Below are 17,907 nucleotides of genomic sequence, written 5' to 3' on the forward strand. Positions count from 1 at the left end.
GCGTTTCAGATGTTACACCAAAATAAAGAGGGAGTTAGAATCTGAATATTTCAGTATGGGCTTTAAGACTGAGGTCTTGAATATACAACAAAAAAATTTGACTGGTAACTCTAGTTTAAGCCTTTATTTCCCCATTAGTGTGTGGAGGAAATCAAAATCCCACGCAGGACTTGGTAGCCTAATCCCTCTCTTTTTGGGCTGGACCTTAGTAGTGGCAATTCAGAGTCAATCAATGTCAGTGACGCTCAGGTACCTAATCTGCCAAAATCACTTGGGCAAATTAAGCCTGGCCATCCAAGTCACAAAGGATTTGCTACACACAGAAGTGGCATCCAAAGGCATTGGAGAACCTGGGCTGAAAAAATAAATACAGTTTGTATGGCTCATGCAAATACAGTTGTGGCTAGCCAAAGGCTACAGTACCATTTCATGATTTGAGGTATGGACAGAAAGATTTCTGTGCTTCTTTGGTACTCCCTGCCAACATGCATGTACAGAAGACCTAAGTAAACACAATAAAATTGGTAGGTGCATTTGAAGACTTAGCTCACATTCTGTACCTGTAAAAGAAATGCAGAAGCAGAAATAAGGAAAACTTCAAACCTAAAGAAAAACTTACATCTTGTTCAGCAGAAATACCCACGCTCCCTAATTCTAACTTGAAGCCTTAGAGGTAGCAAGGCCTGAAGTGAGGCAGGCACCTGTGGAGACGGGATGTGACCGTAAATGAGCTCAAACATTGTGGAGAGTTTCTTTTTCTTTTTGCTGCTCATGCACCTGCGCCACAGGCCTGGGGTGCACAGGCTCCTAATCTGACCAAGTAATGCAGTGACTTAACAGAACTGGGGTGACCAAGTCAGATGCCTCCCATGTGGATGTGGACAGAGGCATGGCTGAAGTGCCTTGTCAAAAGGGCAGCATCATAATTTAACTGTAAAAATTAGCATATGCTCAAAAATTTTGGAAGCAAAAAGCTTCCTGGGATGCTAAACTTACTAAAGCAGCAGAATGGGGGCCCTGTTCACTTGTAAGACACAGCAGCTGGCTAGGCCCCCCCCCCACCCCCGACCTCCCTGCAAAGGGAAAGAAGTCAAACGTGCTGGGCTAAGAGGTCTTCTCTTTCCACCCTCAACTCTGTCAGACTCTGCTGGAATTTATTCATTCCTCCTCTCTCGCCTCCTACCCCTAAAAATAGCGGTAGCTCTTCCAGCTCTTCACAGCTACAACGACATAATGAAACCGCAGAAGCCGGGGGAAGCTCCTGGAGGATAACCCCCGGCCGGGTTACAAAGCACCTTTCGGGCCGGTTTTTATGCACAGGATGTGCGCCCTTCCTCATGCGGGGCCACTCCTCGCTCCCGAGAGCGCTGCCCGCCCAGCCAGCCCCGCTCCCCCTGCGCCGGTGGCGCGGAGCGGCCCGGCCTCCTCCTCCCGTTAGATGGCGCTACAGACTTTGCAACCACGTGTACGGAGGCGAGGGGGGGAAGAGTAACCGCACTAATAAAAGAAATAACCCTCGTATTGTCCGGAACGCGGGGAGTCGGCCCCGCGGTGGGCCTGAGGAAAGCGGCTCCCGGCGTCGGGATGCCCCTTTCCCGCGGGAAACGCCCAAGGCTGCCGGCAGCCCCGCGGCGGCTGCCGGGGCTTGGCCCTCGGGAACCACCAGGGCAAAGTTGGGGGCTCGGGAACCAGCAGGGCAAAGTTGGGGGCTCGTCGCGGAGCCGTCCTTCCTACCGGGATAACATCCTGTCAGTTACGGGGAGGAGGCGCCGGCCGGTTCCCAGCCTGGAAGCTGAGCAAAACCCACGGGTAGTCTCCCCTCCCTCCCCTGCGTTACTTCTCCTGTCCAGAAAGCTGCTCGTGCAATGTCCACAGCCTGCTTGGGTTCTGATGTCTGGGTGTTTGATCAGTCCCACTCTTCCCCCCCAATACTTTTTTTTCTTTTTTGGAGTCACAGGTTTCCCCTCGGTGTAGAACACCGCAAGTTTTCAGGCAGCCGGTCAGCGGCTGCCTCGGGGGTCCGCCGGAGAGAGGCTGCCCTAGGTGCGTGGCTCTGTCCCTCGCCCATCCCGGCTGAGGACAGGAGGAGAGGACAGTGTATGAAACTGCTGGTCCTCAACTCCCTAATTCCATTACTTATGAGTCAGCGCTTCTCCGCCCGGTCCCCAGCCGAAAGGAGGCTGGTTGTCCCCAGCCCTGCTGCTGAGCGTGTAGGCGATCACCTTAAGAAGGGGTTAGGGCTGTCCCGGCGCAAAGGCCACCGCCGCGCCCTCCTCCCGTGCCTGCCATCGGGCTGTGAACTTTCCGGTGGGGTAAGTTCTCCTTTAAGAAAGCGAACTGTTCCTTATGCATATTTAAGACTGTTTGCCTGCAGTGCCCGGCTGACACGGGTCTGGAGGCTCACACGCGGGACCCGGGCTCTGGAGGAGTAAATCATCCCCACTTTAAAACCACCCTCTGCCAGGGCTCCAGCTGGGAACTCCTTGCATTGCTCTAAACACATGTAAGTCGTGGAGGGGGGGAGGGGGGATAGGGGGGTGCTGGGGAGATTCACCCAGCCTAGGGGCTCCTGCCCCCCTCAGCATGCCTGGATCCTTAAGATCAGTGAGGTTTCCAGACTTCCTCCCTCTTTTTGTCCTGCACGAGAGCGCTTTGCTGGGCGCGCAAGTGTGCGTGTGAGGAGCGGAGAGGAGCGCCGAGAGGGTGAGTGGACCCCTTGCTTCAGCCGGGGGGGCAGGAGAAGACCTCTCACGTCACCCGCGGATCAGAGGACTCCTCCGTGGCGGGGGTGGGATCCCGGGCAGTCTCTTCAGCCTACAGAGAGCGGGGGGAGCCTTCCGGGGATGCGAGTGCCTTGGAAAAGTCCCCTCCGCAGCTAGGCACCCTGCCACCTCCGCGCGTGTGTACTTCTGTACGTGTGTGCGGAACGCCAAAGCGTATGCGAGGGTCAGGCTTGTGAGCTTCCACTGCAGCTCAAATGGGAAGCAGCAACTTTCAGTGCTCTGCTCTTAGTGGTTTCCTGCCTTTTAAAGTGAACTTGTTCGAGTGTGTTATTCAAAATGTGGTTCAGTAGTTATGCCTTCAAATTAAGTTGCTTCTCGGTCCTCATCGGGAAAAGCAGACATGTGTCCTCAATTGTATAGTATATATATATATATATATAAAAATCTACTAGGTACTTTATGATTCCATCTGGAGAAATTAAAAGCCCAGAGCTGTAATGTTTATTCTTACATAGTTTACAAAAAAAGGGGGAAATGTGTGAGACACATGTCTCCAAATATAACCAAAGTGCTTTCCCTTCTGGTTAAAAAGTTGCATGCAAATGTTTTCATTTTAACACTCCCTGCCACCTGTACTTCTCAGGGAAACTTTTCTTGGCGTTAGTGACGAAGCACCAATAGTACTTATTAATGAACTAATTATTATTATGGCTGCTGAATTGACTTAAAGTGCTTTGGAGGCGAAACTGATCCATGTTAATCAGTTACAATTAATTGTGTTTCAGCTGCTGTGTCAAACACAGTTCCAAAGACGAAGGCGAGAAGGCTGTGCATGGGGTGTAGGGAAGGGGGTGATCCGGAGACTCTTCCCGGCCCCCTTGCTCAGAGATGTCCTCTTGGAATGCAGAAGCCGGCGCACTGTTGTCCCGGTGCCCGCGTCAGGTCACACAAAGGTGCGAGGGGCAACTTAGGTGACAAACTCCTCTTTCTCCTACCAAAAGCTGGAAAGATTAAGAGAGTCTAGGATTTAGGAGCGCAGCCCCGCAGGGAGATTTCCCTCAGGAGTTCGCATTACTGGGAGGGCAGCGGGCGTGGGCTTTGCTGCGCCGTCTCTGCTCGGCCGCTTTGGTCAGGGCTTTTGTGTTGGCGGCGGAGACAAGGAGGCAGCGGTGGGCAGCGAGGCCGAAGGGATCCACAGAGCTCTCTCGCGGGGGGGCGACTGCATCCCGCCTCCAGGAGCATCTGGGGAGAGGGAAGCGGGGGAAGAAGAGAAAATAGCTCCCCGAGGGGACAAGCGACAGCTGGGCCGGGCTCTGTGAATGCCAGGGAGGCCAGAGGGACGGCGGCAGGGCCGAGGGCAGGAAAAGCCGGGTCTAGCACACAGGCAGCCAAGACGCCAAGGGGAGGGCTATTCTCTGCCGTGCCTCTTCCCGGCCTCCCCGCCGCCGGCGGGACCTGGGTGCTAGGGGTGCCGGGCGGGCTCAGCGGGGAAAGCTGGGGATCAGCGAGGCCAGGGAGAGGCGCTGAGACAGCCGGGCAAAGCCTGGTAAAGTTCCCAGGGTCGATGCGCCGAGGGGAGGCCCGAGGGCCGCCGTTTGCCCCGCTGGTCACAGTGTGTCCCCAGCTGGTCACAGTGTGTGCCCAGCACGGCGAGCGCAGGGAGCATCGCCTCCAAGAGGCGTGGAAGGCGAAAGAGGAGCGGACACTGGCTCAGGTGGACCGGGCCATGGTTGGGGTCGACCTGGCTGGGCCGGGGGCTGCACACCGGCTGCCCGCACCCCCAGTGGGAACTGGTGGCGGGGAAGGGCTGGAGACAAACTTGCCGTCTTTTGCCAGGGAAACGGGATTTTCCACAGCGATAACGACCCCTCTTCACAAAAGTTAGGGGCGGGAGAGAGGGGGAACTGGAGGTTCTCCCTGGGCTGGGCGCCTCACCCTTGCCCTGCCTGCCCCTTGGCCTCCGGCCGCCGCGGGGGGTGAACCCGTCCCGGGAGGCACCAGGCATCATCAAGTACTGCTTGTCCTTAGAGATTTACACTTTGCAAAAGTAAAGCTCACCCCCGCCTCAGCCTTCAATGTGACTTTTTTTTTTTTTTTTTTTTTAATGTCAGTCCGCAGAAAGGCAATTGGGAAATTCTACTCCCTCCCATCCTCTCTGGAATTGTGTTGCTGGGATGTTTTTGCGGTATGATTTTTTTTCCCTTCTCTCGCTCCAACTCTTTCTCAAAGACTCCCCCCTTCCTCCCTCTCCCTCTTTTTTTTTTTTTTTTTTTTTTAATTCTCCTTCATCCCATTGACTCTACTCAGCTTTTGCTTAAGATGAGCAAGGCGAAAAAACAAACCACTCTACCCTGTATGTGCCAACGGACCTTTCTTGGAGAAAAGTAAAACAAACAAAACTCCTTTTACCTGCAATAGAAGATAGCGTACAAAATTATGCAGACGCACACACCCCACCACCCCCACCCTCCGGTCCTATACCGAATGCAGCTGTAATTAATTGAAAATTGTGGGAAGAGATGCGTTTTCCAAGTGTGAACGTAATAGCTAAGGTCGGTCAGGTAGACAGGACACCTCGCTCATCACGGGTGGAATCATTCTCTCCAGCTGGGATAGGTGGTGTTGCAGGTCTCGCAGAGGTGCAGGATGCAAATCTTCGGTTTTCGTGTATCACAAAAGCAGGCTTCGTTGGATGAAACACCCATATTAACCAACTTTCTCCCTCCCTAGTTTTATTTATTTTCCTTGGATGCGGGACCGAGGTGGGAAAAACCAAACAAAAGCACTTGCGTTTGTGTCGGCACTTTGTCGTCGGGGCAGCACCCGCATTAGATTATTGCCGGGGATTTATTTGCATGCAGCTGCAAACCCACAACCCGGCTGCTGACCGCTGCGCATAAAGGGCTGCCGGGGCCGGCCCCTGCCCGGCCGCCGCGGCTCCCGGTGGGAACACGGCCCGGGGGCCGGGGGTGGGGGGAGGATTTGGGAGTGGGCTTGCTCCCGACACGGCCCGGGGGGATGGTCACAGAGCCGACAGCAGCAGGGTCCCCAGCGCAGCCAGAGGCTGCAGGTGCGGGGGATGGGGGGGAGGCGGGAGCGGCGCCGGCCCGCAGCCCCCCTCCCCGCCACCCGGCTCGCCCCCAAAGGCAGCCCAGCTCCCACTGGCCTTGCTCGCAAGCACATCCGAGAAAAGCTTTTCCTAATGCCTATGTCCCAGGGAAAAAAAAAAAGGACCGGTGGCGCATCCTGGGGATTTCTTAGAGCTATTTTCAGTGCTTTGAAATTTGTAGTAATGTTGATGTTCTTTTTTTCCCCTCTCGTCTCTCTTTTCTTCGGCCCAGTAGCGTTTGACGAGGGAGCTATTAACCTTTGAAGAAAGGGCTTTAGGTTCAAACTACCTCCTTCGCAACCCGCTGTATGCCTCCCCCCTCCCTACACAGAGGCACGATGCGAGGATGGATTTGGCTGAGTGTATCGATGTAAATGTCTCCTCAGGCCTCCCTCTACCTCGGGCTACGCTACCAAGCCTCCTTCATCTTCTCCCGGAGAACCCGGTGAAGGCGCAGGGTTCCGGGATCTTCAACTGGTTCCCCTCCGAGCACAGCGGGAGCAAAACCTTCCTCCGAAGCGGGGCCGGCTGGGGACGAGCCCCACGGCAGCGCTGCCGTGGTCTGGCCAGTCTCTCCCTCCGTGAGGGGATCAAACCACCCATCCACACACTTAGGGGGACTTCTGCCCTTCCCTCTGCTCCGACGGCCAGCATGGGACTGTAGGAGAAGGGGAAGAAAAACTGAGTTCGGGGAACTTAATTATTTGTCAGAGAAAAAAGATGTTCCCATTCCATGCAGGCTCCGACTGGGCATGAGCAGGGGAGGCCCCTCCGGGCTTTTCTTCCAAAGACAGGGAGCTACGGAGCGGGAGCAACCAGGCAGGGAGGGCAAGGTCGGGAAACCAGCCGGGGAGGGAGACGCTGGAAGGGCAATGGGGATACACACAGACACACAGAGGGTCACGCTCGCCCCTCGCATCCCCAGCGTGGTGCAGGGAGATGTCGCGCTGCCCCTTGGCCAGGGGGGAAGCCCTGCGTGCTGACGGGCCGGGGCGGGCAGCCCACCCCGCCGGGCCGCCCCGTCTAACGCCGAGCTCCCCGAGGGCGGCCCGGTGGCGGTAGGGACCCGGCCGGGCTGCGCGGGCACAGGAGGGGGTGTCTCCAACCCCATGCCCCCCAGAAAACTGGGGAATAGGAGGCTGGAGTGCATGCGCAAATTAGGATGCACCTGTGGGCTACCGTGGGCAGCGTTTGTGGGGAGCAGGTCAGTAACACGAGTGGCCAGGGAAAGCGCAGGGAAAGGCAGGAAGGGATGAAACCATTCGCTGACTCCTTGCGGAGCGAGGGTGTGTTGTCATCTTTGTTTTGGTTGTGTTGTTTTGTTTTGCAGGAGATTGGGACAATAGCTGAAGTGGATTATTCATTCCCGTAGGGCAATACTTCCCTGTATGGGCTTCAGGATGCAATTGGAAGCTTGGGAACAAAGCGGGCATCGAATGTCAAGGTAACTGGTCCCCTTCCTTTGTTTATGCTATTGTTAATGACGGGGCTCACTCAGCCCTGGCCTCAGCCGTGCTGTATGGCATTAATATTGACTTGAGAGAATAGGCAGGACAATTAAAACCCAAACCCAGAACAACAGCAGCACCCAGCCCAAGCCCAGTTCTTCAGGTAAAACATGCCTCTTCTGGGATACCGAGAATGATATAGTAGTCTTGCCTGTTCACAGAAACACACACACACCGTTCATAAAATTAAACATATCCTATACAGCATTAACACGTAGGGGAGACACTGTAACTCTGTCCTTCAGTATCAAATCAAAAGGGAAAGGGCATTATTTTCAAATACCCACATATTAGCATGAGGGAATTCTCATCAGGATAAAAAAAATCAAAGAAACTAATCAAATTATTTTTTTTATTATTATAATCTACAACTAGTAGAAACCTTAGCATTTATTGACTAATTTTCTTCTTCTCGAGGTAGTGGATGGTATTTAAAGTTCAACATTTCACACAGCTCCTTGTTTAGTTTAATTTTCTCGACAATCTAGGCAATTTCAGCAAACTGGCTTAAAAATTTTGGTACACATCTGAGTATGGATCTGCATAAAATAGAGAAGGCAAGAGAACCGGGGAGTGGATGTTTTATTATTTTAAGAAGAGAAGGGAGTGCATGTTTGCATGTGTGTGTGGATGCATGTGTGTGTGGATGCATATATGTGACAGAGAGTGAGAAACAAATGGAGAGATTTGCACCTTACATTTGATCTGTAGCTTTAGTGTGTACTCTGAAACAAATCTCTATTAGATTTCTCTGAAAAATATCCCACTCAGGCAGACAGGCCCCTCTTTTGAATGAGAGCTCCAGGTGATGAAAGAAATTTATGTTATTCCAGAACAATTCTTTATCAACTCTTTTTTTATTATTATTTTTTTCTAGAAAGATTAATTTCATCTCTCCTATCCTGGGCCCATTTTCTGTCAGTGAAGGGATATAATAAAGATCAATGCCCAGCACTTCTCATATCTCTTGTACTTGGTAAATATTTGTAATGTTTTGAATGTAGAGGAGAGGTGAAGAGATGAGCCCAATCTCAGCTTCAGAGGATCCTCATGAGTACTCACACAGAGGGAGGAAAATCCAAACAACCAAGCCAACCTGTTCAGGGAGAAGACCCTCCAGCCCAAAACTCTATAGTCATGCAGTTAGTTTTTGTATTTTATCTGCCTGCTTGGTGAAAGGGTCTGCATACATCAGGCTATCTGGGTTTATGCGATCAGCTCCAGGTGTACATTAGTACTCCAGTTGAAAATGGAACCTGGAGTTGTTGAGCAAACAGTTCCTGTTTGACTGTAGTGTGGACTGAGTGCTGTCTAGTCAGCTGTATGGAGCAGTGGCAGGGAAGCAGCTCCAAGTATTTCCAAAACTAATAACAAAAAGGTTACTATATATAAAATGTTTATACAGCCCACATTCCCTCAAGTTGTTTAAATTTCGGTTTGATGCATATAAATATAGCAGACATACCCGGTTTCCCATTAGCCATTCCCTGCTTTTTAAAATCAATTCATTTCAGTTTGAAAGAATGGCCCCATACTCAAGACAGTCAACAACCTTTTGACTTTCTCCACTCAGTGTGGACCTCAGGAAGAAATAGCATCCGTCTTTGTCATTTCACATGCGTGTCGCAGTGCCCTGACATTGTGTTTTAAGAGCAGGCCTACTACCAGGGAGAGTCACAGTCCCCAGCTGGTTCCCCCTTTCTAATCCATTTTCCCCCTTCTCATCTTAGGATCCTTTTGAGGAAGAAATAGTTCTGCTAGGACCCCATGCTTGGACTTTGGAGGGCATGGCGCAGTGGTCTGATATGAAAGCACTGTCCTTGCAGATGGAAGCTGTCCTCTGTATCCTGCGCCTTGCAAGAGAGGCAGCGAGGGGACACTTGAAGTAACCAAGCATCTGGCATCAAGCCTGACAATCCACTTCACACTATGTGAAGGAAAGTTTGTTCCAAACCACATACTTTGTGGTGCTCAATACTAGTGTCAAACTGGTTTGAACTGTCCCAGGTCTAAAATAAAGATCTCCATTGTGGTTTGACAGTGAGCTTGTCTTACTAAACTTTCCCTGTTTATGTTGGACGTACAGAGCTGATGTAATGCTGTCTTTTCACCAACGGATGGGCGCAATAGGAACAATTCAGAAAAGTTCTGTTTAGCTTTTTCCCCCTTGTAGTTGAAAAAATGCAAGCTATCAGAAACAAGCCTATGTTTGAAGGTACAGTTTTCAACATGTGAGTGGGAAACATATGTACTGGCACTATTCGACAGCTCTGTAAGGGCTGTGCTCAAATTTTGGCTTTTAATCTCAACTTTGTTAGAGAGCGATGCAAAATTGAATGGAACCTGATTATTTGTGCTATAGCCTTGTGATGCTCATCCTATAACTGTTGGGGAGAGAAGCAAAACACTCTGCTAAAGCTTTGGGTGAGTCTGAGTTTCAGGGGGACTCTAGTCTTCACAGGTTCTCACTTCACTGCCTTTCTTTCCTTAGTATTTGTTATACGGTGTGTTCTACATTTTAAAGTGAGTACAGACTCAATCCTGCTAAGAGAGAGAGAGCTCCCTCCATCACAAGCCCATGATTGGAAAATGCCTACCTACTTTGACTGTCCCCCTTCAAATCATCGTCCCCCTTTCAGGGGAGAAAAGAAAACCTTAAAAGAGAAAGAGAGAAGTGGGGGTGGAGGGAAGAGGGAGAACCCCTGATTCCTCAGTGACCTGCACAGCTCGGACAGACCTCCAAGATCCCCTCCGCCTCCTGCAGACAAGCCCCAACGGAGTTCACACGTCTGAACTTTTAACGTGGCTTGGGGTTTATACAATTCAGGCTCAATTTTAACAACCTCGGGGGGAGGGGGGCAACAATGGGGAAGAAAGTTTGGATTTAACTCTTCACCGCTAAAAAAACACCACGACCCAAAACCCCAGCCATCAGCAAAAGCGCCCAGCGTCCCCGGCAGCCGGGACACACGACGGCGGTGGCTGGCAGGGAGAGGCAGCCCCAGCCCTGGCACCCTGCGTGCAGCCGTGCCCCGGGGCTCCCCTCGCTGCCCCACCGAGGGGGCCGCCCTCCCTCGAACGACTGAGCGGGGAAAGCAGCCCTGCCCGGGGTCTGCGGGGCTGACATGGAAGTTTTTTGTTACTGCCAAAGGCACACACACACAAATATATATATATATATATATATATATATATATATATACACACACACGTCTTTATATATAGATTTATATGTAGGTGTCTAGTCTATGTTTAAATTATTCTATCTATACACACAGTCCTCCTCTGATGAGGTCATTCTCCCATACATATGAGATTGGGTGTAAGATGCCAGATTCTAACGCCAAGATCTTATCACTGCCGATCTAAAAGCAATATAAAGTAAATGTTAGCAGAAGGGGAAATAAATTTTGGAGAGAAACATTCAACAAGGTGTCCCTGAAGGCTTTTCCCCCGCCCTCCCCAGCCGATGTGCCCACGCACTTTATGCCAGAGAGAGCCATTTCTGCACAAGAGACTCCTGTTTCAGAGCAAGGACAGACTGCATCCCTCACCGTGGGTCTGTGCCTGGCATGGGCTGCACCTTGACATTTTTAATCCCCTTTCCTTTCCCGAGCAATGCTTTCCTCTCTAATGCGCTAATCGGCTGCAGCTTATTTATTTTTATTTTTTTTCCCTTGTGACTCCAAATGTCTTAATTTTTTTTTTTTTTTAAATTTCAGGAAACTCAAAACGGAAGGGGGGATGCTACTTGAAAGTGTGACTCAAAAAAAAGGTTTTGCTTTGCAGCCATCAGTAGCACCAGGAGACAGCTCCATTAAAAAAGTAGTTTTCCACTGCTCTTGAAAAGCCGTTATTTTTTACATCGCTTTTAGGAAGATAGATTAACAAAACATCACATTTCAAGCCACTCTGATCTGTAATTAAATGGAGGAGCCGGTTTGTATTCTCCTATGGCTTTTACAGAAGTTGCAGTGATCCAAAGTCAGGTTGCTGTGTCAGAGTGGCATTTTTATTAATGAGAATACAAAAAGCTTGCATATTCTTAGCCCGGCTTGAATTTAGTTGCTAAGCAACCGCTGTATGGTAATTCATCCGCGAAATTTAAATCTTGGAGAAAGGATCCTGCGTTTTGCTGAATGGTCGCCACGAGGAAAACAACTTGTGGGACCCGCGGCAGCTGCCGCCGCGGCACCGCGCCGCCCGCCCGCCCGCCGGCTCCCCGGNGGCAGACGGGCAGCAGCGGCCGCCCCGTCGGCGCTGCCCCGGCCCAGCCTTCCGCGAGTGGAGGAAGCGGCAGCGCCTTTTCCCCGCGCGTGGCCGGCCCGGGCCCCGCCGCAGCCACCCCGGCCGGGAGCCGTGAGGGGGACGCGGGTCCGGCCGCAGCCCCGAGGGCGAGGCCCCGTGGGCAGCACCGCGGACCCGGCTGCTCCTTTGGTGCCGGGCAGGACGGGATGGGCGGCGAGCTTTCCCCCGTTCGGCCTTCACCCCTTAGCTTTTTGTGCCGCCAAAGCCTCTCAACCAAAGAACTCCCTACTGCTGTGTCATTGACACTGCGGGGCCGCTCGCCGCCCTCCTCTCCCCTCGCTCCGCCGCCTATTGAAGGCTGCGCCCGCTCCATTGTGCCAAACTGCAACTGAAAACACCGATGGGGCAATAACCACCTCCCTGCATCTCCTCCGATCGCTCCATCCAGCCACCCATTCCTCTCGCCAGAGGCGACCAAGCTCCTCGTCAACCCTGGCATCAGCAAAATGAATCCCTGTCCTCAAGCGCTCGCCCCACGCCTGCCTCCGAGGTGGGGACTTGTTGCGTCCCTTTTAGAGTTTGATTAATTACCCTGGAACTTAAGCAAACTAAAGTACATGTGGCGAAGAAGCTCACGCCTACAGTTTGTCCTGCAGCTTGCCAGTTACAGAGGTAATCTTTACACTCGCTGCCAAATCGGAATGTGCATCTCTGCACTTCAGAAAGGTATCCCTGTATAAATATATAGAAGTATCGATTTTGCTGTAGCTTGAAGATGTTGATCATTTATTACAAAAATAAACGAATAAATACAACAATGTATTGTTGCTTTCAACAGGATAAATATTTTACAAATATATAATTTTAAAAAAACCCAAATTTAATTGTTAAAGTTATTTAAAATAGTACACTTATTGATAAAATTATCAATAGTATATACTGCATTTCATATTAGAACCAATTGTTCTCTAAACGTTCCATTTAAAACCATTCATACAAAACAAGTTATGAGCATTGTAATGTGCAAACACGAGTCACTACATTAAAGCATAAGGATTCTGTAAAGATCACTTTCCGATAGGAACTGCTGCGCTTTTAAACCAAGGTAGAGCTCTCTCCTAAATTTCGGAATATACGCAGACCAACAGCAGTGACATGACTATTTTAAATACACCTGAAAATGATTTATTGTGGACAGACTCGACGGGGGAAGGATGGGATGTGAGTGAGAAGACTGGGGCGTAATGGAGGACCTCAGGATATGAAAATGTAAACTATAAATAATCACATCTCGGGATTACCCAGTCTGATCAAACATAATTTTGTAAAATATTTGGGTTTCCTTTAGGCAGGGGGGAAAAAAAAGAAAAAAGAAAAAAAAAAAAGAGTAAGGAAAACGATGCCGACTCTATTACCAAGCACAGAACACTGATATTATAAATGAATACAATTACTAAATTCATTAAGAGATCTGGCGATATATAACAATATTTTCATTATTTACACGTGTAACAATATAACCCTTAGCGCAAACCCTCTCACTTATTATCTACCTCTTGCTATCTCAGAGACTCACAACCCTGAAATTCCTAAATACATTCAAAGGATTCAGTTTCTCGGGGGCGGGGGAGGGGGCGGAGGGGCGGAGGGGGGAGCGCCCATGGCCTCACTTTTTGTGCATAACAAGTCCACGGAACGGGCACATTTTGCCGGTCCCTCCGACCACACGTTACTCCTCCAGCCTAACCCCCAGCTTTTCGGAGGCAGCAACCCGCAAAGGTTGCCTTTTAATAGAAACCAGCGTGAAGCCTAACGTTAGCTCTTTGTTGCCATCCAAATCGAGTAACCAAATACCGCTCCGAAATTTAAATAGACTTTCTCCGCGGCTAATACAACTGCTCCCCTTCGTGTGTGAAAACAGGATCCCACCTCACGTGTCAGTGGTACCCGGCCCCGGAGGGGAGCCCGGCCGGGCCGCCTGCACGCCGGCCCCCGCCCGGCCCTTCTTCCCTCCCCAGCTGCAAAATCAGCCAGCAGCTTCTGCTACAACGAACAAAAGAAATAGCGTCCTTTACCCTTTCGGGTTCTCTTTCCCTTTGTTGGGTTGGCTTCTTCCCCCACCCCCCCTCTTATTTCCTCCGTGTCAGTAGGGCCTTTCGGATTTCACAAATAAAACCGACGGTGATATTTACTACGAGCTGGTGTTAAAATAATGCATCCCGGTGCGCGGCTCCCAGGTTGGCTTTGATTTATGGACTTACACAAGGCCTGTCTGAAAGGAAGAAATGCTTGTTGTTCCTACAGCAGTTTTCTGGGGGTTTAACCCCTGCCTCAATAGCACGTAGAGAAGCAAGGCAGGAGGGAGGGGGCGCGGAGGAGGGGAGGAAGAGGAAGGTGAGGAAGGAGCCACAGACGAGCTGGATCATAAAAGAAAACCTTATTCTCCAGAAGACTATCACTGGGGGCGGGTGGATGCATTAGAAGCAGCTCTCTACTTCCCACAACCTCCCCGCTGCAAAATGAAGAGAGTTGAGGCGGTCATTCACTTGTCCCTACATCGCAATAAATTCTAGTGGATAAATATGACAGGTCAGCTAGTGCATCTATTGGCATCTCCAACGTTACTGACACACGCGTGTGTTTGCAAAGAAGGCATGGCAGCGCTATGGCAAAGTGGAGGAGAAAACTAGACTACACCACTTCACACCCCATAGAAAAACCTTAAAACAACAACAACAGCCACAGCAACAGCAACAACAGAAACGGTGAACTAGGCAGACCGCACGTGGGATGCTGAAAGTATTATTCTATATATCCGACCAGAAAAAAAATTATAAAATATAATTTTCTTTAAATTATAAAGAGAAATTAAATACAAATATTAATACATACATAAAATGAGTCAAAATAAATTATAGGTCAGCCCCCCTTCTCCCTCTTTGCCCCCCCCCGCCTCAGTTTGGAAAGAGAGGAAACAAGACTGAACTTTTGGAAACATCCCTCTTAGCGCCGGCCGCGCGGGACCTGAGGACGCGCTCAGGTACCGCCCGCGCCCGAGTGCCAGCCTAAACCGAGGCACCACAGCCCTCTCGGGGAGAAGGTGGCATGTGGTGAGCTCTCATCTCGCCGTCCTTCCCGGTGACACAGGGTCCCCGGGGCTGATGGAAGGGACCGCGGACACGGGCTCGGCGGAGAGGCGGGCAGGGGGAGAGCCCCGCGCCGGGCAAGCAGCAGCAAGGGTGAGGCGGGGGCACTGCCGGGGAGCACGGGCCGTGCAGCCGGCAGGTAGGACCCTCCGTATCTCGCTCACTTTAGCAGTATGTCCCTTCAGAAAACTTTTTTTTTGTTTGTTTTTCGACACAGTGTTTACGCATCAGACACAGACTATTTCATTCTAACAAATTTATTTTCTCAATCAGCTCTTACGGAATCACTACTCAAATTAAATTACAATCAAATTATCACATCAAAAGATACCCTTATTACCTAACAACTGTCCATATTTTCATTTCATTTTGATTTGTGCTCGTCTGAAAAAAACACGTAATACAAGATCTGGGGAAAAAATAAATTACCGTTTTGCAGCAGTTCATAGGTATTCTGAATAAAATATTAAAAGAAGTCATTTAATGAAAATATAAAGCAAATTTTTTTTTTTAGATCAACAACGGATCTAACAATTCTATATTGCCGTCTTTTTGAAAAGTCTGTTTATTAAAACCTACCAAAAACACTGCTTGGAAATGGCAGTATTATATAATCACATCCACAGCACCCATTCAATCAAAGTTGGCAACGGATTTAGGAGAGGAGAAGTTCAGATAAGTGCAGCTGCAGATGCTCAGTCCTTCTAAATCCCTTTATCTGAATCAGTCCAGAAATAAAAAATAAAAATATTAATAAAAAAAATATTAGCAGTGGATTTTTTTATGACTCTTCCATGATGATTGGCAGCCGTCAGGAGCAGGACTTTGACAGCCCTAAATTATTTCCCTTTCTTTCCCTGGTTCCTTTAATTCATGCAAAGTCCTTCTACAGAGCTCGAACTTTAGGGACCAACAACCTCTCCTTCTTTCACCCTCCCCCTGGCGTCTGTCCCTCCCCCCTTTCTCCTCAGGGTCAGTTTTCTCCGCGTGCGGGCATTTATTTCCATTTTTTTGTTCTATAGCTATACCTATATATATAGATAAATATATATATATGTATTTGCTTCCCTATTCAGCCTGCTTGTTTTTAGTGCTGTGTGCATATTTTCTTTCCTGGAAAAAGTGGACCCTTTCATTTTGCAGAATATATAGATATATAGATATATATGTTTTCAGAGTGGATATCTGCCTTGCACCAAAATTCTACGTTTTGGCCAAGAAAAACAGGGTGCCGGAATGCAGCAGGCACCCTCTGATTAACCAGATTATTTTTCTTCTGCTTCCCTTTTTTTGACTGCTCCCATTGAAAAAAAAAAAATTTAAAAGAGGGAGAGAGAAAGGAGAAAAAAAAGTTTCTGTGATTCATAGAAGAGAGCCCTTTTGGGGATGGGGGGAAGAGTGCGGCCTTACTGCGAGAAGGGGGTAATTTGGAGAAAAATAAAAACAAAAATAAAATCAAAAAAGCCCAAGCCCACCCCCCAAGCCCTTTCCCCACAACCAACCAACAACCCCCCGGCACATCTGCAGTTTTGGTGCATTATGCATCTCCACCCCGTTTTCCCAACACGGTCTAAAAAACGCTCTCGCTCGGATCGACCTTCTCCACCGCTCCCTATTGGTATCGATCTTATATATATATAGATGCACGCATATATCCATATATATATAAACACAAGCAGTCTGAACGAGCCTGGATCGTGTGTGTGTGTGTGTGTGTGCGCGCGTGTGTGTCTGTGTGAGCGTGCGGCTGTGCGCGGCGGTGCCGGAGCCGGCGGCGGTGCCCGGCCCGGCCTGGCCCGCGCTGCCCGGCCCGCCCGCGGTGCCCCTCACTGCACGCTGGTCTGCAGTCCGTGGTGAGGGGGCGGCGTGTCGGAGTTGACGGTGCCGACCTGGGAGTAGACATCGTCGGGGGTCTGCTGCTGGATCCCCGGGGGGGTCATCCGTTTCTCTTTCTGCCTCCGATTGCAAAACCAAACCCTGACCACCTCCTTCTCCAGCTGCAGGCTGTCCGCTAGGTTCGTAATCTCCTGGGCGGAGGGCTTGGGGCATTTCAGAAAGTGGCTCTCCAAGGCCCCCTTGACACTCACCTCGATGGAGGTCCGCTTCTTCCTCTTCCTGCCCTGGGCGGCGATCTTGTCGATGCTGGTGGGACTGCCCGTGGAAGAGTCGGCTTCCTCCAGCCACTTGTTCAACAAAGGCTTCAGCTTGCACATGTTCTTGAAGCTGAGCTGCAGGGCCTCGAAGCGGCAGATGGTGGTCTGCGAGAAGACGTTGCCGTAGAGGGTGCCCAGCGCCAGCCCCACGTCGGCCTGGGTGAAGCCCAGCTTAATCCGCCGCTGCTTGAACTGCTTGGCGAACTGCTCCAGGTCGTCGGAGGTCGGCGTGTCCTCGTCCGAGTGCGGGTCGTGGCTGTTGACGCCGCCGTGGTGCGGCGGGTGGTGCCCGGGGTGCTGGTGGTGGTGGTGGTGGTGATGCCCGGGGTGCTCGCCCAGCTCCGGCGTCTCGCCGCGCACGAGCCCCGGGTGCACCAGGCTCTGACCGCCGGGGGGGGGGCTCAACATGCCGTTCACCGTGAAACCCCCGGGCTGCGAGTAGAGGAGCGACTGCTGCTGCTGCTGCCCGCCGGCCATGGAGGGTAGGTGGGCGGCCGCCGCCGCCCCCCAGGCCGCCGGGTGCCCCTGGTGCGGGGGGCCCAGGTGGGGCGGCCGGTGGTGCAGCGCCGCGCCCGAGTGCAGGTCGTCGCGTCCGCCGCTGCCCTTGACGTCGGGCGGCGGCGGCGGCTGCTGGGGGCTGCCCGTCATGCCCACGGGGCTGCCGGACCAGGGCGAGCCCGCTTCGGCGGCAGCGGCGGCGGCGGCGGCGGCGGCGGCGGCGGCGTGGGGCAGGGCTGTCACCCACTGGTGGGCATGGCTCAGCATATGGCCGCCGTTGCTGGCGGCCATGGCGCCCGGCATGAAGTCGCTCTGGACCATCTTGGCCGCCGGGTCGCCGCGGTAGCCGCCCGCCACCGAGGTGACGGCCACGCTCCCCGGCTGCATGCCGCCGCCGCCGCCGCCGCCGCCGCCCGAGTCCGCGTGGACGATGGAGCCGGCCGCCAGGATGCCGTTGCCGGGGAGGTAGGGGTTAGAGGTGGCCGCGGCCATCCCGCGCCCGCCGCCCGCCGCTCGCCCCCG

At 51.6% G+C, this 17,907-nt stretch overlaps 1 protein-coding gene across 1 annotated transcript; it reads right to left on the minus strand.

Annotated features, from left to right (window-relative positions):
- Nucleotides 1-16,560: 16,560 nt before the first annotated feature.
- On the minus strand, nucleotides 16,561-17,877 carry POU3F3 (POU class 3 homeobox 3). Its single transcript, XM_041418150.1, has one exon. It carries the CDS (start codon nucleotides 17,875-17,877, stop codon nucleotides 16,561-16,563), a length of 1,317 nt encoding a protein of 438 aa, XP_041274084.1.
- Nucleotides 17,878-17,907: the final 30 nt, after the last annotated feature.

This window comes from Onychostruthus taczanowskii, unplaced genomic scaffold (assembly GCF_017590055.1).
Source record: "Onychostruthus taczanowskii isolate IOZ18803 unplaced genomic scaffold, ASM1759005v1 scaffold58, whole genome shotgun sequence".
NCBI classification, from domain to species: Eukaryota; Metazoa; Chordata; class Aves; order Passeriformes; family Passeridae; genus Onychostruthus; species Onychostruthus taczanowskii.